The sequence below is a fragment of the Xenopus tropicalis genome, chromosome 4, assembly GCF_000004195.4.
Source record: "Xenopus tropicalis strain Nigerian chromosome 4, UCB_Xtro_10.0, whole genome shotgun sequence".
Taxonomy (NCBI): domain Eukaryota; kingdom Metazoa; phylum Chordata; class Amphibia; order Anura; family Pipidae; genus Xenopus; species Xenopus tropicalis.
In genome coordinates, this window is record NC_030680.2 from 121,835,036 (window position 1) to 121,857,765 (window position 22,730).

The 22,730-nt window shown below is 40.7% G+C and overlaps 1 protein-coding gene across 1 annotated transcript in view; it reads left to right on the forward strand.

Moving 5' to 3' along the window:
* zc3h7b (zinc finger CCCH-type containing 7B) overlaps positions 1-14,060 on the forward strand; it is a 31,203-nt gene extending 17,143 nt beyond the window's left edge. The window contains exons 18-23 of the mRNA XM_031901084.1: positions 1,622-1,740; positions 3,972-4,077; positions 8,190-8,298; positions 9,412-9,548; positions 10,022-10,185; positions 11,900-14,060. Of these exons, the coding sequence (XP_031756944.1) occupies positions 1,622-1,740; positions 3,972-4,077; positions 8,190-8,298; positions 9,412-9,548; positions 10,022-10,185; positions 11,900-12,092 (828 nt within the window). The 3' untranslated portion in view covers positions 12,093-14,060. The remainder of the gene's footprint in view (positions 1-1,621; positions 1,741-3,971; positions 4,078-8,189; positions 8,299-9,411; positions 9,549-10,021; positions 10,186-11,899) is intronic.
* The last annotated feature ends 8,670 nt before the right edge of the window (positions 14,061-22,730 follow it).

A 22,730-nucleotide genomic window follows, 5' to 3' on the forward strand; every position in this document is an offset into this window, starting at 1 on the left:
AATAGTTTCATTTTTGTGTAGACATGATATGGGCTAAGAGGGTCCCTGACCAAGTGTTAGAACTCAAACATTTAACTAATAAATTAGAAAATCTCTGGTAAAAGGCTAAGTTAAGGCTAAGCTTTTCCATTAATGATAAAACACTGTTTTTGTGCCTGTTCTGAAAGAGTAATCTTTAAAAAAGTTAGAATATAGAATTAATGTTAATGTATGTATAGAATGGGTAGGAGCAGCTTGTAGCTTACAGTTCTGTAAGTAATAGTTGTACAGCACAGAATTTAATTTTAGCCTGTTTTATGCAATTTCTCATTGACTGTGAGCTTGTGTACTAAGCAAGCACAACAGTAGCCTGCAGGGGGCACTGTTTACATTAGGACCAAGTAAAAAAACCCACATTCTGTACATTGATGCATCATAGATAAAACTAGTAGGCATGTTGGGTTGGTCATGCCTGCTCCTAAATCATATCCAGTGTTCCTGTATGGGTTAATGTTAGTGACAATAATCTAAGCTTTGCCCTTGTATTGGATTGGATTGTTTGGAGATGCCTGGCTGCAGGTGCATGTCCTGAGCTGCCACCACTTGCCTCTTTCCTAATAATATCAGCAATTTGCAATATTAAACAGCCAGTAATGAAAGTGATTTGTATGCGTTTAAAGAAAATACTTTGGCATTCCAGCCAAAGTATTTTCCATGGCCAAAGTCATTCATTTGCATTCTAGTCCATATAGTATGAAACCGTAAGGCCTTTAGCTGATGCAGGGTTAATCTGAGACTTGTTTTCTGGCTTGCTTTTCACTTTTCTTTGGGGGTTATATAATAAAAGGCACTATGTTTGCCAGGAGCAGTAACCCATAGAAGCCAATCTGCAGGCAGCATTTACTGGTCACCTGTTAAAAATCAAACCTCTTATTGGTTGCTATGGATTACTGTTCCTGGGCAAACATAGTGCCTTTTATTATAAATGTGTCTGTTTCTGTTACGAGCACCTGTCTGCCCCCCCCCCCCCCCCCCCTTCCTTATTGGCTTTATAAACCCTGAACGAGTTTGGTTATTTTCATAGCAGAAATATTTTATTACGTATGGGACCTATTATCCAGAATTCTCGGGACATGGGTTTTCTGGATAAGGGATCTTTCCATAATTTGGATCTCCATACCTTAAGTCTAGTAAAAAAAAATTAAATAATGAATAAACCCAATAGGATTGTTTTGCCTCCAATAAGGATTGATTCTATCTTAGTTGGGATCAAGTACAAGGCACTGTTTTATTATTACAGAGAAAAAGGAAATCATTTTCAAAAATTAGAATTATTTATTTATAATGGAGCCTATTGGAGATGGCCATTCCGTAATTCGGAACTTTCTGGATAATGGGTTTCCGGAGAACGGATCCCATACCTGTGTGTGTATATATATATATATATATATATATATATATATTTCTATAACAGCACGGCATAGGAATTTAAGAGCTCAAGCAGTATCCTCAAGCCTTGGGTCGTAAATGACTGTTTGCCATAAGTGTATATAATACACACCTGAAATCTTATTGTTCTTGCTTACTATGGGGTTATTTTTAATTACTGCACATTTTACTTATAGTCTTGTACCATCCACAGGCCCTTCCAAAATGCCTGGACATGAAGATGAAGTTTGTCTGTAGCCAGTGTCTGAGCACTGGACAGCACATAGAATCGGACCGGGATGGAAAATACTGCGCGGCTAAAGCTAGGCACAGGTACCTTAATTAAATGACTTGCCTCTTGCCTTCTCTCATAAATATATGAGATGTACACAACATTATTTTAAGCTATGAAATTAAACCTATACTCATAGGAACAACAGACTCCAATTTAGCAATGCAACGTCTTAGAGCAGGGATCCCCAACCAGTGGCTTATGAGCAGCATGTTGTTTACCACCGCCTTTGATGCTGCTCCCAGGGCCTCCAAATTGGTGCCCATTTCTGGCTTGGAGACAAGTTTAGAAAGCATTTGAGAGCATTGAAAGACTTTGTTTTACTCCAAGCAGAGCCTCCTGCAGGCTAGCAGTCCACATGGGGCTACCAAGCCAATTGCAGCCCCAATAATATTTATGTGCTTGTGTGGCTCACCAACACATTTTTGCATCTAGTTGTGGCTCACAGGTAAAAGCGGTTGGAGAACCCTGCCTTAAAGGAAAGGCAAACAGTATGTGGAACTAGAAAAGACATTCCAGACATATCCCTTTATGAATGCATAATTTTTGGATTTGGCCAAATTCATCTGAAATCCAAACTAAATACTGGATTAATTTAATACCAAATCGGCAGAACCGTTCAGACATGGTTTGTGGATTTGTATAACAAAGACACTTGCCTGTGCTGGTCTCCTCCCTTCAGATATATACAATTTACATGTTGTAGGGTTTCAACTAGAAGGCAGGGCCAGACTGGGATTCAGAATAGGCCCTGGCATTTCAGGAACACAGAGGTGACACTGGTCTGTTTGCTTTAGAAAAACCCTACTATGGTTTATATAAATACCCTGCAGGGTAGCCATGAGGTAGCCTTTCAAGCTGGAAAAAGGAGAAAAGGCTCAGGTTACATAGTAGATAACAGATAAGTCCTTTAGAATACAATGGTGTTTTATCTGTTATCTGCAAAGTCACCTGTGCCTTTTTTCCAGCTTGAATGGCTGCCCCCATGGCTACATAGCAGGGTATTTATATAAACGATAGTAGGGTTTCTTAAGCAAGCATGCAACTTTTACCAGTGCAGGGCAACAGTACATTATATTTTTATTATTTAGATACATTTCCATTTCTTTGTGTTACTGTTCTTTTAAAGTCCAACTTTTCACTCTACTACATGTGCCCATCCAGCAGAAGAAGGAAAAGGTTGCTTACTCAGACATGCCCAAGCTGGCACAGTTTTCTGTTAGTGAGAGAAGTGACTTGGAGTATCAGCTAAGCAGTTATAATCACTGGGAGGTTTTTTTCACACCAACTCAGTTTAGGGCCATGTCACACATGAGGTCTTTTCTGCTGGGGAGAAAACTCTGATCCACTTCATTCTGCTCATAAAATCACTGTCAATTAACTTGGCCTGTTAGGGCACAGGCATGGTGGATTTCGGTGTGGAAAAGTCAAAAGTATATATTCTTGCACTAAAATCCCACATAATACCCTGCCTGACAATGCACAGTGATTTTAGGAGCTAAAGGAAGCAGATCTGTGTTTTTTCCCCCTGGCTGGCAGAGAAAATGCCACATGTGAAATGGCCCTATATGTCACACATTGTTATTAGGCACAAACTTCTATTTTGGAATACTGCATCCCTTTAAGTATGTTTTGAAGTAGGCATGAAACAGGTGTGCCTAATGCAAACACCAAAAAAAAAGATACACATTTTAAGTATTAAAGGAGAAGGAGTCATTTTGGCATTTTACTGCCAATAGATTTGCCATATTAGTGCCACCTAGAACAATATATTTATTCTGCAGAAACCATTGCCATTCCTGAGTAAACAGCTTTAGAAGCTTTCTCCATTTGCTTAAGACAGCAGCTGCCATTTTAAGTAGCTTCCTGCCTGCAGCACTAGCCGTTGTAGCCGAGATCACACATTCCTAAGGGAGGGGGGAGGGAATTCTTAGCATTCTAGTGGGAGAGGGGGAGCAGGAAAGGGGAGAGAGGAGAACTGCACAGACTCTGGCCACAGGAATTAAGGATGTTTCTGAGAGAGGAAGTCAGACACTGGAACATCATATTTACAAAAAAAGAGACAATAAATCCTGTGTTTCTTTTGATAGAGGACTCAGTGCAGCATTACTGTAAGTGCTTATGGCTGTATTTACATAGACCTTTCTGATAAAGCTTACTTGGTTTTTACCTTTCCTTCTCCTTTAAATGTTGTTTAAAAAGAGAAAATTGGCAAAAAGGTAAATTATAGCAAATTGTACTAAAGTTTTTTTTCCTCTTTCGTTATTGGCAGTTGGACCAAAGAGAAGCGAGTTCTGCTTGTGATGTCAAAGGCAAAGAAAAAGTGGGTTTCTGCAAGACCTCTGCCATCCATCCGCCAGTTCCCACAGCACTATGAGGTGAGTGAGCTGTGTCTATACACACCCTGACAGGACAAGGTCTTGCTTTCATCCTAAATGGACAAATATACAGCAGATATGAGAGATGCAAACTTTGGTTAGAAGATAACTAAAATCTGAATGTGTATGGCCAGCTTAAGTTTTATATCATAATATTGTGTTAGCATTGACATTCATTTTATGCTGGAGGAAAGTGCATATAGCAGGGGTACTGACTTCATTGGTTCATCTTGTTGAAGAATTGTAAATGCTGATTGGAATGCGAGCTCTCATATAGCACATTAAAACTAAAATTGTCATGTTTGTGCTGCGTGACATCAGACTGTTGCTGTGCTATGTACAAAGGGAAATAGAAATAATACCCAGAATGAATGTTTGCAATAAGTAAAACACATTTAGATTGCTAAATATGACTGTCTGTGCATCAAGGGGTTTATAGAACCCAGCACATTAATAACCTATAGGGGTTGATTTACTAACCCACGAATCCGAATGGGAAAAATTCCGATTGGAAAACGAACATTTTGCGACTTTTTCGTATTTTTGCGATTTTTTTCGTCGCTGTTACGACTTTTTTGTAAATTGTCTCGACTTTTTCGTAACCATTACGACTTGCGCGAATTGTCGCAACTTTTTCGTAGCTGTTACGATTTGCTTGTATCTTGTCGCGACTTTTTCGTATTGAGCACTCGTAAACTGCGGGCAAAACTTTCAGACTTAGCATGATTTTGGAAGCCTCCCATAGGACTCAATGGCACCCTGCAGCTCCAACCCGGCCCAAGGAAAGTCTCCCATAGGGCTCAATGGCACTCTGCAGCTCCAACCCAGCCCAAGGAAAGTCTCCCATAGGGCTCAATGGCACTCTGCAGCTCCAACCCGGCCCAAGGAAAGTCTCCCATAGGGCTCAATGGCACTCTGCAGCTCCAACCTGGCCCAAGGAAAGTCTCCCATAGGGCTCAATGGCACTCTGCAGCTCCAACCCGGCCCAAGGAAAGTCTCCCATAGGGCTCAATGGCACTCTGCAGCTCCAACCTAGCCCAAGGAAAGTCTCCCATAGGACTCAATGGCACTCTGCAGCTCCAACCTAGCCCAAGGAAAGTCTCCCATAGGGCTCAATGGCACTCTGCAGCTCCAACCCGGCCCAAGGAAAGTCTCCCATAGGGCTCAATGGCACTCTGCAGCTCCAACCCGGCCCAAGGAAAGTCTCCCATAGGGCTCAATGGCACTCTGCAGCTCCAACCTGGCCCAAGGAAAGTCTCCCATAGGGCTCAATGGCACTCTGCAGCTCCAACCCGACCCAAGGAAAGTCTCCCATAGGGCTCAATGGCACTCTGCAGATCCAACCCGGCCCAAGGAAAGTCTCCCATAGGGCTCAATGGCACTCTGCAGCTCCAACCCGGCCCAAGGAAAGTCTCCCATAGGGCTCAATGGCACTCTGCAGCTCCAACCCGGCCCAAGGAAAGTCTCCCATAGGGCTCAATGGCACTCTGCAGATCCAACCTGGCCCAAAGAAAGTCACGATACCGAAGCTTGAATGAATCCGAAACTTTCGTACTTGGCGCAATGGCTACGAAAAAGTCGCAACAATTCATGCAAGTTGTAACGCTACGGAAAAAGTCGCAACAATTTGCGAAAAAGTCGTAATGGCTATGAAAAAGTCACGACAATTTCTGAAAAAAATCGCAAAATACCGATCATTACGAAAAAAATGCATTCGGACGCTTTTCGGACGTTTGTGGATTAGTAAATCAGCCCCATAGAGTCTGCTTGTGAGATTTGTGGCTGGTGATTGCACCCCTGCACCCAGTACTTAAAGTGCCCGGTGTTCTGCAATATTTTAAATGGTAGATTTAAAGAATGAAAGCTTTAACAAGAAAATGCTTACAAAATGGTGTATTTTATGTACTGAACTTGCCCAGTAGCCCTATAATAGCAATGAACCAGGTCAGTTGTCCACATGAGCTCACCATCTTGGCTCTTGCTAGGCCATTTTTTGAGTGCCAGTGACAATGCACATGATCTGTGTGTGTTGGACCCCTAATGGGGCTATTGGATATTATCCAAACATTAGCAGAAATGAGGTTACAGCTGTCAGAAAAGCTGATGCTACAGGTTTGATTATAAATTAATTTGGATGTAGAGCACCCTGGAGTTGATCTAAAGTCAAACGTTTAAAATGCAAATAAGGGTTCCAGTTTCTAATTAAACAATTTTGTAATGTATATTGGTTAAAAATAGTGTACCTGCTTAGATGTACACACCATTGTTTCTGCAGCTTTGTCTTCTATGTTTTGTTTGCGATCTCCTTCAAGGTTCAGCAGCGCAGGCTATCTTACTTTCTGCTGGTGGGCAACAATTTCTAAACAAGCATGTACTGTATATATGTTAGGGTTAAACCACCCTTTAGGGATTTGGTCAAGACCTGTAGCAATGGGAACATTATGGTTATTGTTTTGCACTTAGATTGTAAGCGCTACGGTGCAGGGACCTCCTTCCTTCTGTGTTTCATACCACAGGGCACTTAATCCCAATGTATCTATACTTATTTATTGCCTTTATTATGACACTTGTCCTACCTGTATGTAATTGTGTATAAGCTTGTACAGCGCTGCGTATCCCGGTAGCACCTTATAAATAAAGTCATACGTATGTACGTACATACATACATACATATATACATACAGGTACATACGTACATATATACATACAGGTACATACGTACATATATACATACAGGTACATACGTACATATATACATACAGGTACATACGTACATATATACATACAGGTACATACGTACATATATACATACAGGTACATACGTACATATATACAAGGAGGGAAAATACGTACATAAATACATACATACATACAAGGTACAAGGAAGCTGCACACCATAAAGTTATACTGATACCTGGGTGCCTGTGCAAAAGGTAAGTATAGAGGCTGGAGTAACGGCACACACAGGATTTTCACAGGATCAAAAAAATAGAAAAAATCAGAGACCTTTTTTGTGAAAATCCTGTGTGTGCCGTCACTCCAGCCTCTAAACATACAGACGTACATACATACATACAGGTACATACATACATACATACATACATACATACATACATAAGATGTTAATGCTGCCCAGGGATGACTGACATAGTTGGCCAGCTTCAATATATTGCAACGTTTGGCAAACAATCTCTGTACTAGATTTTAGAGGTTGTTAAGAAAGTTGCAAATACCTGATCTAAAGCTGCACATCTGAGGGAATATCCTGTAAAAATCTCTTATGCAACAGAAAGCATTCCATAGCAGTAAGTCATTTCAGTCCATGTATTGTGGTGGCTGGCTGCATAACTCTGCAGTTTACATAACTCTGCACAAAACATAGCAAGGTATCATTAGAACAGAAGGGACTGCTCTCAAAGGCTTCAATCAAGATGATTCTCTTCCATGTATTGTCCTTAAAGGGGTACTGAATGTTTAATAATAATATTGATATTTTATCTCCATGAGCAGATTTCATGGCCATGCCCCTGGTTTTCAGCATTGCAGCCACCCCAAACTCCTGACTTACTTAAGGACCCTTATGAAGTTGAGTTACTGGGCACTTTCATAGTGGAATGTGGGGAGCACTTCCATTACGAAACAACTAGAGCTGAGCCTAGAGTTTCAGACGCCTATGCCAGGGACAGAAAATTGTGATTCCCCTTAAAGTCTGTCCCTGGGGTTCACATACTAATTATTTCTTGCCAGTATCCCTTTAAACATATTGTGTGTACAGAGCACCTTAAATGGGCAGTATATCTCCGTGTGTGCAATAAATAGGGCTAGTGCTTTTTGCTTATTGTATTGATTATAAAAAATCGATGGTTTTTGTAATTTCTTGCACTAATCAGGGAAACTGGGAGATTGAAGATTGATGGGAGGAAGCATGATGAGTTCCAAGAAGTTAAAATAGCAGTTTTTCTTGCAACTGGATTACTGAAACAGAAGTGCAGCACCTTCCTTTGCTAATATAGTAGATTATAAAATGCATTTCTGCTGTTGCTTATGTATCTTCTTGTTGCATGGTAGTGAGCATGCTGTAACCTATTTTCCACCTCACTTGTGCAACACAGATCTGCATCCATGTACAGAATGGGAAGAAGTGCCAGTATTCTGGGAACTGCACCTTTGCCCACAGCACAGAAGAAAAAGATGTGTGGACATTTATGAAAGACAACAAAGGTCTGTGCTGTTTGTTGTTAAATAAGTTGCCATTCATTCCTCCATTCAGGCCTATATTAAATCTTTGGAATATATGGAAGGGGTATATCCAAAGTCCTTACAAAGGAGAAGAGTATGGGAATCACAGGCCAAGGCATAATAACCACTGTTTAGATTCTCTCTCTCCTTGCTCTAATAACCTCAGGTTACACCTCTCACTGCTTTGGTTAAGAATAAAGACTAAGAAATAAAGGTGGCCATACACAGGCAGATTTAAGCTGCCAATTCCGGCCCTCCAGACCAATTCGGCAGCTTATCCGCCATGTATGGGGCCCAAATAAGCAGATCTTATAACGTATGGATAGTTTAACATTACTGTCTAAGAAAGGGGCACGCAATAGAGAGAAAGAGAAACACATGCTGCCTTTTATTGACTTAAAAGAGGCTTTAAGCTGGCCATACACGTGGCGATCTGACGATCGCACGAAACATCGTCAGATCCGCCACACACATTCAGGGCTGAATCGGCAGGTAAGGAGGTAGAAACAATAGGATTTCTACCTCCTTCTGCCGATTCAGCGCTGAAGGGAGATTTTGGTCAGGCGCCTTCTATGGCGCCCGATCAAAATTTTCAAACTGGTCCGATCGGCGAGTCGGCCGATATCAGCAGCTTCCTGCGATATCGGTCGACTCGCTGACATACCATACACGCACCGAATATCGTACGAAACGAGGTTTCGTACGATATTATCGTTGTGTGTATGGCCACCTTTACTGTTCTCTGTAGGGTCATGTAGTCTGTTATGCCTCTATAACAAGCAATTAATCTTAATTGTAGCCAACTATAAGTAACACTTTCAGGTTCACCATCACAGCTGGGAAGAAAAGGAACAGCAGACATTACAGCTGCATTAGTGAATACTTGCATGTTCCATTAATGTGCATTCCGATTTTCTTTTGCAAATTAATCTTTATCACTAAGATTTTGTAAAGATAGCACATCCATTTACTTTTCCTTAATATTCATATCTTATTCATGAATATGGTTTTACCAGGATATAGTTAAAAAAAAAAAAACAACCACAATTGAAATAATTTAATTCCTAAGTAAGTATCTCCTACTTCACCACCCAGTGCTTGACCTTCAGCTGGTTTTTGACTTGTGTCAGAAGAACAACTGCCCACCCGAAAAGGCTGAGAAGGGGGCATCAGGCTCGCAGAAGGAGACCGAGAAGCAGATTCTGATGCCCACAGATTATGCTGATCTGATGGTAAAATTGATGCATCTTTCCTAAATTATTGTGGGGGCTTTGGGGAAAAAAAAAGTATCTAGCAATATTGGTTGATATGGCGATACTGTTAGAAGGATTTAATGTTTATACACTAGTTGTCCCGACTAAATGTAAAATCAGGTATGTTTGTGTAAAAATAAAACACGGTTATATTTATATCTGGAAGCTCAGGCAGTGTTTATGCACCTTTTCTACGTAAGGCCTCATGCTCATGTCAAGAAGGGGGGTATACAGTTGGGTTGAAAAAAGACCAATATTTTGTACATAAGTACAAATACAAGTACAAGATACTGTTTTATTATTAGAGAGAAAAAAGAAAATAATTTTTAAAAATGTGAATTATTTGATTAAAATAGAGTCTATGGGAGATGGTTTTCTTGTAATTTGGAGCTTTCTGGGTAACTGGGTTGCTAGCAGAAACCTAACCTTCTTTTGTCCTTTCTCGAATATAGGCTGGTTTCCACTGTTATTTGTGTGGGAAAAACAGCAATAGTGAGCGTCAGTGGCAGAAGCACATCAGGTCGGAGAAACACAAAGACAGAGTGTTTACTACAGAGAGTGAGGACACCACCTGGAAGTTTCGCTTCCCAGCCGGCGAGTTCAAACTCTGTGATAGGTGAGGCCTTGGTTTTGGAGAAAGAGAGCTAGGCAGAACTGAAGCAATGTACCAAAAGCAATGTGAGCGCGTATTACCTTTAATTACCAAATGCTGGGTAAGATTTTGTGTAAGGTTTCCCCATAAATAACAGTGGAGATAGAAGACAGCAAGGTTGGCGACTACTTTCATTTCTGGACATCAGACCTGGGGCAGGGGCACTTGAAGGCTATACTTAGGGAAAAGTAGAAAAAAATGAATTAATCACAGCTACAAAGGTGCAAAATCCATTAAAATGCAGTTTATCTAATTTACAAACTGTTTAAGTGTGTTTCACTGTTCAGAAGTTTGCAGCTTTGCTTAAAAAATTTTTTTCTTAAGTTTCCAGTAATAAGAGTCTTTATGAGAAACAGTGACCTCTGTTTCCACGGTCAGTTCTGCTTCTTAGAAAACTAAAATTGTTTATTTATTTGCAATATTGGTAAAGATATGGAAAAAGACATAGGGGTCATTTACAGATCTCCAGATCCAGTGCTCAATCCAGAGAGCAGCCTCAGGTAGTGCAGGCCAGCCCTAGGGCAGCTGGTGAGTACAAGGCCCCATTGCACCCTGTGCACTCAGCATGTCTGAATGATGCCAAAGTTATGTGCCTCCCCCTGACCGACCCTCACCAATATCAACACTGTATTTGTGGGGCGGATAACTAAGCATAGTCTCATATACCAAGATGACGATAGTGAATTATTAATGGAAACATTATATATTTGCCTTGTGCCAAGACAAAAATTGTATTCAAGATATCCCATGGTTAAGAAATGTTGCTAAATACTGAACTAGAACAGCAGCTGTTAAACTTTTTTTCACTGTTTGCACATGCTTGTCACAGACTCGACCCAAGCCCCAGCCATGTGTGACATAGTGATTAGTCCGTAAGTAAGGTTGGCTGATATTGCTCAGGTGCAAATATTTACATTACTTCCACAGATACGTCTTAAATATACTACAGCAAATTCAATCCATCTGCAAGTTATTGCTACTCATATGGTTTATGGGAAATGTTGCTGCCTAAGGCAGACATGGAAAGGATCGTTAGATCCTTTATCGCTGTATGGGAAGCAGTACATGCAGATGTGTGGTGACTGCCCAGCCCTAATGCACTCTAAATCCTAGTAACAAATCTCAAGTAAGCCTTTCCCATGTGTAATGAGCAAGTCTCTTTGATCCTCGCCTGATGAATACAGCAAATTTGAACAGCATCTTGAGTTTCTCCTCACTGAAATAATCAGTCTTTAATAATCCAAAGCAGAGGAGAGGGAAGTCACTCTGAAGGCCAGCGAGGTTTAGATATGGTATGAATATTTATTTCTCCTTCATGTACCTGCAAAGTGGGCCCTTGGAGGAAACTCCAAGGAAACTGCTGTTATGATACATGCTCTTTCTGAGTCTTTACTGGGTTTTCCCTCAGTTGCAAGACTGAATGCTAGGCGTGTCTTGGGCAATAGCTAGGCCAATGCTAAAAGTCTGGTTGAGCTTACCACTCCCCTATCCACTCAGAAATGTCCACTGGGTTTCTTAGTGAGGTACAGTGGAGCTACATGTCACAGGCCTGAAATTGCAAGCCAACAACATAGGGCTCTTTTAAATGTTTCCTGTAATTGAATGTTTCAGTGAATAAAAAGAAATCCAAGGAGAAAGAAACTCAATTATCCCTATTCCCTTCCTATGGCTTTTGCAGGTTTGAGGAGACCAAGGACTGCCCCCATGAAAGCAACTGTCAGTTTGCACATGGTCAGGAAGAACTAGATGAGTGGCTGAAGAGAAGGGACGTACTCCTGCAGAAGGTTTCCAAAGCTCGGAAAGACATGCTCCTGGAGCCTACCGACTCAGACTTTGGCAAATACACCTTTCTGTTAAAGGATGTGGCATGAGCTATGCAGGGACAGAGAATGAATACACCTTGGAGTCCATCTGAAAGATAACAGAAATGCCTGTATGTTCCATCATACCTACCAAATTTGTTACCCCTGCAGAGCCAGCTCCAGCCCTTATTCCAGATGTTCTGTTTCATAGTCTCATGTTTTATGTAAAAGCAGGTGTAATTTTTCACTTCATTTAAAATGTGTTCTTTAAAGGATAAGTAAATGAATGTAAAATTAATGACAGTATTGTTGCATTATTATTTTTTTTAATTCCAGGATATTAAGAGATACATAAATTGTTAATATGAATGAATTTTGTTACAACAGCACCACCTGCTGTTCAGTTTCTCACCATGAAGCAGTTGAGGAAGTTGTCAGATGAAAGAAAGAGGACAAGTCTGATGTTCCTCTGGTTAGGAAAGACCAGTTATGAGACGTTATCTGAGGTTTCTTATGATTTCCTTGATCAGCAGAACATCAGATCAGTATTTCTTCTTTCACCAAATTCCTAGACTACTTCATGATCAGAAACTGAATGGAAACTGTAACAAAATATATTTATATTACCAGTACATGTATCCCATAATATCCTAGAATCTTATAAATATAAATCAATATAAATTGCAAAAGTGCTTGGAACAGCACTCTCATCAATTTTACACTATTTTAAAAGTTTACTTATCCTAGAAATACCCCCCCCACACACACACACGCACACACACACACACACACACACACACACACGCACTCTTAGCTTATTTACATTATGGAAAGTAGCCATTGCCTGGTGGCCTGGAAGATTCTTTCAAAGCAGCTCTCCAAGCCTCACTTCCAAAGACTTCTGGGAAACAGCAAAATGGCAGATCAGTATCTTGTTGGACCATATTCTAGTCTTAACTAATCCCAGCATTAACTTGTAATTTCATGTTTTTGGAAAGTGATTTATTTTTGGACGCTGCTGTTGTCATTGCTATCCTAGCAAGAAATTGAATTAGTAATAATTAGTCTGTGTTTAGCACCCATAGATTCATAGATATTCTATTATTTAACACTTTGGGTACTGACGTTATGGAATTACACTGAAAATCTGCTGCTTAACAGTGAATCTGAATGAAATTTTGAATGTGTTGAGCTGAGAGGCAGCTCATTGTACAGAGATTGTAGCTGTAAAGTCACCCATTGCTGCCAAGGTGTTATGTTTTACCTTTTGATGTTATCATGCATTCATTTCCCATTTCAGATGGCTGCCTTCTATGCAGAGAATGACGCTTTCTGGATGTTGTGTGTTTTCTATGAAGATTTAATTGCAGTATTATATATATATAGTGTGGACAAGTTATGATTGGGGTGGGGTAGGTCTCAAAACAAGATGAATTTCAAGAACTTCGTAAAATCAATGTGCACTATAATAAGTTATTGTTTAGAAAAAGCACATCTTGGGTAAAAAAAAAGTCAGCTGTCGTCAGCCCAGTTTAATTCATTGGTTAAAGAACTAGTAACACAAAAATGAAAATAAGTCATTTTAATTAATGAAGCAGTTATTTCTCTGCTGTACAAGTAGAGCTTTTTCCACTGGAGCAGTACTCCTCATTTGTATTCTAGAGCGTTTGCTCACAGACAACTTTTAACTTGCCAAACAAAGCCCACGCCCAGGCTGCTGGTTTCAGTGGAGCCTTAGGTAATGCATATTTGTGATGTGGGTCAGAGACCTCTAAAAAAAGGGGATTTTAAAATACAAAGCTTCTGTGTTACTTAGAAATAAAGCTGCATGTTTGCAAGTGCAGACCAACCAAGTATTACATTGAATTGCATATATGGCATTTTCATTTTCTGGTGTTACTGGCCCTTTAACAGAAAAACAATAAATTTGTTGGATTGGGCATTTAGCTCTGCTAAACTGTGTATCTCTTATTGTATGGAAAAGAAGTAAAAGCATTGTTTATGCACAGGAGTACTGAATATACCAACCAAGATACAGCTTTTGGCTTGAGTTCCTACCTACTTACCTCCACCTGGAAAGTCTGTGCTACTGTGGTGGCATTGGACACCCTAAATACTTGTTTTTGTGGCACGTTTCTTATACGTGTGCCATGTGTATGACGCCTTGTTCCAATCCCAGCCTGAAAGAAGGGAACAAAAGAAGGCCTTTCCATTAAAGGAGAAAGAAAGGTAAAAACTAAGTAAGTTTTATCAGAAAGGTCTATGTAAATACAGCCATAAGCACTCACAGAAATGCTGCACTGAGTTCTCTGTCAAAAGATTTGTTGTGTCTGTTTCCTCTGCCAGAGACATGCAGCTCTCTCCCCTCTCCTGCTCCCCCCTCCCTCAAGAATGCTAAGAACTCACTCCCCCCCCTTAGGAATGTGGATCTGAGCCAATCAGCAGGAAGCTTCCTCATACTCTTACAAACTGAGCATGTACACCGGTCTGGGTCTCGGTACAGGAGAGAGGCATTATGGGAACTTTCTTTACACATCTTAGCATTTTTTCTTCCTGTTTGGCCTTCTGATCATCTGAACAGGTGAAAAATGGGGAGACTCTATTGAGAGAACTGCAGCTTGAGATTAACTCTTTATTAGCCTTTCCTTCTCCTATACAGCGTGTCTGTCTGTCCTGATTGGTTGAGAACCAAAAGAAGTAGAAAACTCTATAAGGGCAAGGGCACATGAGGATTTTTGGAGTAAACATACACATGGAAACCCACAGAGCTGTTTGCATGCATTTTTCATGCAGGCGTTTTTATACACCCAAGATGAACCTTGCACACTGACTTTTAAATCCCAACTCTGTGGTACATCCACACTTGAGGACCTTATTATGTATATGTAGTAAGCCTACATCTTTGCGCCACTACATTTTCCATAGGATGATTAGCTTTTCTGTGTCAAAAAAGGTCTTGGAAGTCATTACAAAAAAGTTATTTCGTAAAAACGCCAAGAGAGCAGTTTCTCCTAAATAACGCCAGCATTGAATAACCATTGCACGCCAGATGTAGCGAGGTAAAGTAGCTTGATGTCATTGCATAACATAATTATGGCTATAGAGCTACCGCACGTCACCTTGCAGAGTCCACATTGTTCTGTGGATGAGAGTTATCATAGCACATTGGCGCTACAGCTGAAAAACACAAAGATTTTGCATATCCTGGCAGATGGTGTTTCATTTACACCTCGGGATTATCTTATCCTATTGCCAATGGGGCTATATTTTTGGGCATATTTACAACTTTACTGCCGTTTTAAAAATGCATTGGAAAAGCCTGCCAAGTGCCCTAGCCCTAAGTGAAATGGCATCGACTGGGAGTAAATGGGCATAGATGTAAAAATTGTACCCAAACTGAAAAGTTGCAACAATATCACCAATTTACTAAAAGGAGAGTGTGACATATTTTGGTGATTTAACTTCACATTGGTGAACATTCACATCTTTTCACCAGGTGAAATATCTTCAGTGGGAAACTGTAAATATTTGCCAATTTTCCAAAAACCACAAAAAATGAATTTTGTTCAAGAAAAAAGTCTCAATTTTCAGGCTGGCGACTTGCGTTTATAAAGGCCAGGCAGTCACCTTTGCACCTCATTATCCTCTCTTCCACGCTAATTTTCCACATACGTCTTTTTCTTATGGCGTAAATTTTCTAGAGAATATTTCTTACTACAACTGTATAGAAAAAAATAAACTGGTGACTTTTCTCATAGAATTTATGCTGAGATTTTTTAGTAAACTTGAGATGTATTGTTTTGCCTGCTGTATTGAGGCAGATTTAGAGTTAGAAAAAGAGAAAACTCACACTTTAGCAATATGACCCATAACCCTAATAAGCACACCCCCCTTACAAAAAAAAAAAAAAAATCTTTTAAGAGATATAAGATTGACAACTAGACTGGAGATGGCTGCCTGGAGTCCTGAAACCAGAAAATTTCAGACTGAATGTATGATGGAAGTTCTGATCCGGGGTGGCATGTGGAGTTGGCATGGTAGGAACAGAGTTATGGGCTGTACAGGGGAGTAGTATCAGCTGTCTTAATGCTGCAGTGCAGTAAAATGTGTGATCCACAAACCATAGACACGTGGGGGTTATTTATAAACACTGGGCAAATTTGCACCTGACTCATGGCAACCAATCAGATGATTGCTTTCAGTGTTCAACTTGCAGCTGCCTGTATTTATCAAACCACTGATTGGTTGCTGTGGGTTACTGCCTAGGTGCAATTTTGCTCAGTGTTTTAAAAGGAGCCCCAGTATCTAATTGCATTGCTTTTCCCTATACCCTGCAGAAAATAAGCCCATATTAATGTTAGGAAGGGTAACCATTGGTGTACAGAGACAGCTGACCAAACACTGCCTGGACATGTTCTCTCCTGCACCTGTTACTTGGCCCAGATGGGTGACCCGTGCCATGTGTTGACTTTCATGCCTTCTTAGCTTGCATTGTGGCAAATGTTCATGCTTAGTAACAATACAGATATTTCACCTGTTATCCAGAATGCTAGGTACCTTAACTCTACTAAATAATATCTAAATAATCATTTAAACCCAATAGGTTTGTTTTGACTTCAGTAAAGATTTATTCTATCTTAGCTGGGATCAAGTACAAGGTACTGTCTTAGTATTACAGAGAAAAGGAAATCAAACCAATTTTGCCTCTCTCTGTAATTTAATGATGAGGAACCTGTTGCCTATCAACAACAATACGCTGACCGTGAAGAGACATTTAAACTCTAGAGCACTGTGACCTTCTCTCCATGGCCAAGCCCTGAGTGCCGATTGTGTGGCCTGTGCAGACAGGGATGGGAAATGTTTGCTGGACAGAAGCAAATCCCACCCACCCACCCACGAGCCTGGAAATGTAAGTGCAGTTGTTCTTTATCATCATCGGTATGGCCCCACTAGCAATGAATGATTGGTGTAAATACAGTACAGCCATGTGATTTTCTTTCAGACACCACAATGTGGGCTTGGACTGCAATTGTACAAAGGTTATGGCTAATATCCTCTGTCCCTGGGGGGGACTAGGGGCTGTTGGACCTGTTGTGTAACTTCACTGCAGGATAGAATTACAAAGAGAGAATCAGCAGTGTTCCACTGTTCCAGTGCAATTACACCGCCTTGTATCAGAATGAAGTCTAAAAAAAAGTGATATACTGACCTGAGAAGGGATCTGAAATCCCCCTGAGGCATCTGAACTATTTATACCCTCTATTAATAATGCGGCCAACTGGAGCTTGCTGTACTGCTCTGTATTACGCAATTCTGGAGACTGGATCATCATCTCTTCAGTTGCTAAATATACAATAGCAAATCTAAACTACTGTTTCCCCAAGTCAAAGCTACTGCTCGCCTAGTCAAATATACAGTCCCCCAAGTTCCTATGTCTAGGCTAGTGTTCCCCAAATCTAAGTAACTTTTCATACATCTAGATTAATGTTCCCAAAGTCTAAGTTACAGTTCCCCAAGTTAAAGCTACTGTTCTCCAAGTCTAGGCTGCTGCCCCTAAGTATAGGCTACTCCTCCCTAAGCTTAGGCTACTGCACCCTAACCCTAGACCACTGTTACCTAAGCCAAGGCTACTGTCCCCTAAGTCCAGCCTACTGTTATACAAGTCTAGGCTGCTGTTCCCTAAGCCAAAGCTGCTGCCACCTAAGTCTAGGCTACTGTACCACAAGTGTAAGCTGCTGCTCCCTAAAGGTGGCCATACATGGGCATGTCAGCTGCCGATATCCGTCCTTTAGGCCAATTCGGCAGCTTATCTGCTCGTGTATGGCCACCACCGACGGGCCTCCTAGTTCCGGCCCTGGTTTCAAGGCATATCTCTACCTATGGAAATCCATTGTTAAGGTGGCCTTACACAGGCAGATTTAAGCTGTGGATTTGGGTCCTTCAGACTGATACTGCAGCTTATCTGCCCCTGTATGGGGCCCTCTGACAGGCCTCCCTGACCAATATTTGTCCTCAGGGCCAAACAATCGCATTATTAAGATATTGTCCATCCAATGTGGGAATATTGGGGGGAAAGACATGCTTATTTGGCGACCTTGCCAAACACGCATATCTTATAGCAAATGGCCACCTTTATTCTCAGACATAAATATATACACTCGCTGTTGCCTCTTGCCCATACATTCTCACCCAATCCATATGGTCCAATATAAACTTTATTTGACCAATCAAAATCATACCATTGTGTGCTAATTAATATACAGGCATGAACGAAATATTAAAACATTATCTCTGTTGCACCCATATATTGAAACTGCACCTCAGAAATCTGCCTATAATTCTGGGACCCCAGCAGCCACTAACTGTGCTGTCTCGGTTGTTACACCCCAGTAACACTATAGGAAAATCTGCCAGATGTCTATTAGGTTTAAGAATCCTATTGAGACGAGGAGCGCATTGCAACATTTATGTGGTTCTCATCCCGTTGGCCTTTATCCCGGCAATGTGGCCCTCTGGCAAACAACTGAATCAATCTAATATCGCCCACCTCAAGGCGGGCATATCAGGAAAAGATTTGATCATTTGGAAACCTCTCCAAACAAGCTTATCTTTCAGTATATGGCCACCTTCAGAGGGCAGAACGCAGGAGTAGAATGTGCATGTGGAGTATACACGTGAGTTCAGAGAATGCAGTTCTAAGTTCAGGTTTTCTTCTCACATTGACCTTTCAAGTGTTATTTCCTCTAATGCTAGTGGAAATCCTGTCACCCAACCTACCATTCTACTGTAAATGATATACCACACTCGCCTTTCACATATAATGGCCACAGTCACAATGCTTTTTTTTATGAGTGCATTTCATTGTATGGAATACTGAAAAGGACAGGCATCTTTGTCAGTGTGGTTCATCTGTAGAGGTGATCTGTTATCAGGAGATCTCTCAACTGCTTTGGAAATAATTATAAATAATGATAAACTAATAGGAGTTTTGCTTGGTAGTTAAATGTGGATTGTACCAGCCGTAACCATGTTCAGAGGCAGTGCCCAAGGTGAGCTGAAAGTGGGAAGACAGAATAGGGAGAGGGCAGAATACAGCAAAAGAATGTGCATGTGGAGTTTACACGTGAGTTTGGGGAATGCAAGTCTCAGTTCAAAGGTGTACTTCCCACACCCACCTTCCAAGTGTTGTCTTATCTCCTCTAATACCCTGTCACCCAACAAACCATTCTAACGTAAATTATACACCACACTCACCTTTCACATTTATAATGGCCACATAGTCACAATGCTTACAGAATAATTACATACATAATTACACAATTAAGTTGGGTTGAAAAACAACCAATATCCATCAAGTTCAACCAAGTTCACTCCAAACAAACCCCAGCGTCCACATATACTCACACTTAGGGGCCAATTTAAGAATGTTCAAGCCTTCAGCTACTAAAACCATGCAAGAGTTTTTAAACTCTTGTGTGGTTTCTTCATTTGAATACCTTGGCTTCCTGACGATTAGGTTTATACCCCGAATGTGCTTTCCAAAAAAAAAAAAAAAAATCTTGACAGGTTTTGGTAGACGAATACTATATATACTGATACCTATACTAACTGTAGACCATAAGATCACAATTTACTTGGATATTATGCTTGTTTAGGAATCATACAAGCCCCCTCTTAAAGGCACTAACAGAATCTGCCATCCCAACATCACTAGGAAGGGCATTCCCCAACCTCACTGCACTCACTGTGAAAAACCACTTACACTGCTTCAAATGAAAATTCCGTTCCTCTAATCCAGGGGTTCCAAACTTTTTTTTACCTGTAAGCCAAACTTTTTTTTACCAGTAAGCAACATTCAGATGTAAAAAGAGAAGCAACACAAGCAGGAAACAAGTTCCTGGGGTACCAAATAAGGGCTTTAATTGGCCATTTGGTAGCTTCTATATGGACTGGCAGCCTACAGGAGACTGTTTTTCAATACTCCTGTTTTTTTATGCAACCAAAACTTCCCTCCAAGTCAGGGTTGGTATTATATATATATATATAATATATATATATAATATATATAATATAATATATTTCTCATGAGTCGCTGGTTGGCTCTAGTCTAAAGAGCTGGCCTTTGGTATGTAGAAAACTGGCAAGGACAGGCGTTTCGGTCACTGTGGTTGATCTTCACAGGGCCGGGTGGTTGCTCTGTTATAAAGAGATCACTCTTTACTGTTACTTATGAAATAATAATAATAAAGTGGGGGTGAAATGAAGGTTCATACTGTCTCAAGAGCATTCTAGAACCTTTATGAAATGTACAGATTTCACAAAAGTATTAAAAATACAGGAATTTCAGGCCCAACTGCTTTGAGATACAAGAGTGAGAGTTGTTTCCTAGAGTGATAGGGTTTAAAACAAACACGCATAGTGTTATAATTACAGGGTGTGTGGCCATTAGCCTGGGGTCACAAACTGAGGTACACTGTACTCTCTACATAGAAAAGACCTATTTCTATTTCTTTTGTTTAATTGTTTTTCGCTTGTGCTCTCCAATTCCTTAAGTGGCCAAATAAACTAATGTAGATCATTTAAATATTTTTCACACAATAAGACTTTATTCTGAGATCTAAAAGCACCCAACTTTTTAAAATTGAAGACACACCCAGTTACCAGAAACCCTTACCCACCTTCCACCCTCTGGGCGAGTGTGAAATACAAGGCAGCAGCACCTCAGCACAGAGGATAACTGATAACATGGTGCGTAGCTTTAATGCAGTAATCTGGCAGTTTAAATGTGAAAGCGTAAATTCTAATTGCAATATGCCCAATGCAAAGCTATATTAATTTAAAAAAGCATTATTCTTTATGATGGAGCTGGGAAAAGTAATTGGAGCGGCGCCAGCATGTGGAGGAGTGCTTTCCCAGGCAGCAAAGTGCTTACATAGGGGAAGCGATTTCTATTGCAAACAGAGCCAGTAGCTTATAGGCCTATGTAGAGGGCCAAATTGACATACTGTCAGACCATTATCTGATTGGGATTGGTCAGATATTTATTAGGCAGGTTTTAAAGCAATCAACTAAAACTGGCCATACACGGGTCAATGAATGTTGCTGATAAGTATATGGGGTGCTTGGGACAGCTTGTCTGTAGAATATCTGCTTGTCAGATCTGATCCGACCTCTAGCCCCCTGGCCAACAATCGGAGCTTCCAGATTTGCACAGGTTGTGGGAATGGCAGAAATCTGCTCTTTGGTCTTTGGAGGAGCCCTGGCACTGATCTCTGCAGAGTGGTGTAACAACTGGGAGTATGGGGGTGCAATTGCACTGGGCCTACACCCTCATTGGGCCCGCCAGATCAGTGGAAATGAAGATCTTTTTTTTGCATGTGTGTGTATCCAGCGAGAAAATGTATTTCTGAAGTGGGGGGCCCGGTAGTACATTCTGCATTGGAGCACGGCCAAGGATCACTACTACATGGTAATTTGAAATAGAGTCTCAAACATGCCCACAGTGGAACATTATCACCCTCAACAACACGGGCTAAGCTGCCATTTCTTATGTTTAAATATCCTGTCAGTCAAGGGCTATTCATACAGTTCTCTCTGGTTGGGTCTGCATAGACCCCTCATTGGATCAGTCTGATTTGGCCCAAATTGGGTGGCCAAATTCAGCAAAGATCCACTTGTGTGATGACCTTGCATATGCCCAGCTTAATATCTATTACTCTATATTTGCTCATAAACATTTCTGCACTGCCGCTGGGAATGTAAATGGCTGGCTTATCCATGAATGCCAAAGACATAGCATTAAAGGGGTTGTTCACCTTTAGTTAACTTTTAGCATGATGTAGAGAGTAATTTTTGGAGACAATTTGCAATTGGTCTTCATTTTTTATTTGTAGTTTTTTCAATGTTTCAATAATTGCTCAGCAACTCCCTAGTTTGGAGATAAAACAGCTATCTGGCACTAGGGTCCAAATTACCTTAGTAACCAGGGAGTAGTTTGAATGAGAGACTGATATATGAATAGGAGAGGGACTGAATAGAAAAATAACTTATAAAAAGTAACAATAAAACTTTAGCCTCACAGAGAAATAGCTTTTTAGCTGCCGGGGTCAGTGACCCCCATTTGAAAGCTACGAAGAGTTTGACAAAGAAGGCAAATAATTTAAAAACTATAAGTAATAATTAATGAAGACCAATTGAAAAGTTGCAAAGATGTGGTTATTCTATAACATACTAAATATTAAATTAAATGCAAACCACCAAACAGATTCATTGTACTGTATCTCAGTACATGAAAGGTACAAGAACCTTGTATGTAACAAATTTAACAGAAGATTCTTACTAATAAATAAAAGGTGTTGTTATTGAGGGGGTTATTACAGGATGCTGATATGAAGCTAACGGGTCAGTCCCATTAACCCCCATATGCCATGTACTCTCTCTCTTCCAGCAACCCTGCAGCAAAGCTTGGCCCATGTTCCAGCTGGGAGGGGGGCACAAGAGATAAAAATGTCACTTTCTTAGATAAGTTACCCAGCACAGGGTCCATTCCTTTCCCTTACTGTGGGTACAAAGCACACCATTTGCACACATTAGCCTGCGGGGCACACACGTGTATATGTGCTATTACACAAGCGCACCAGTAACCATTCTGATTGGCTTTGGCTCACATAGTACAGTCCGGACAGCTTCTCCGCTCCTTCCCTGAGA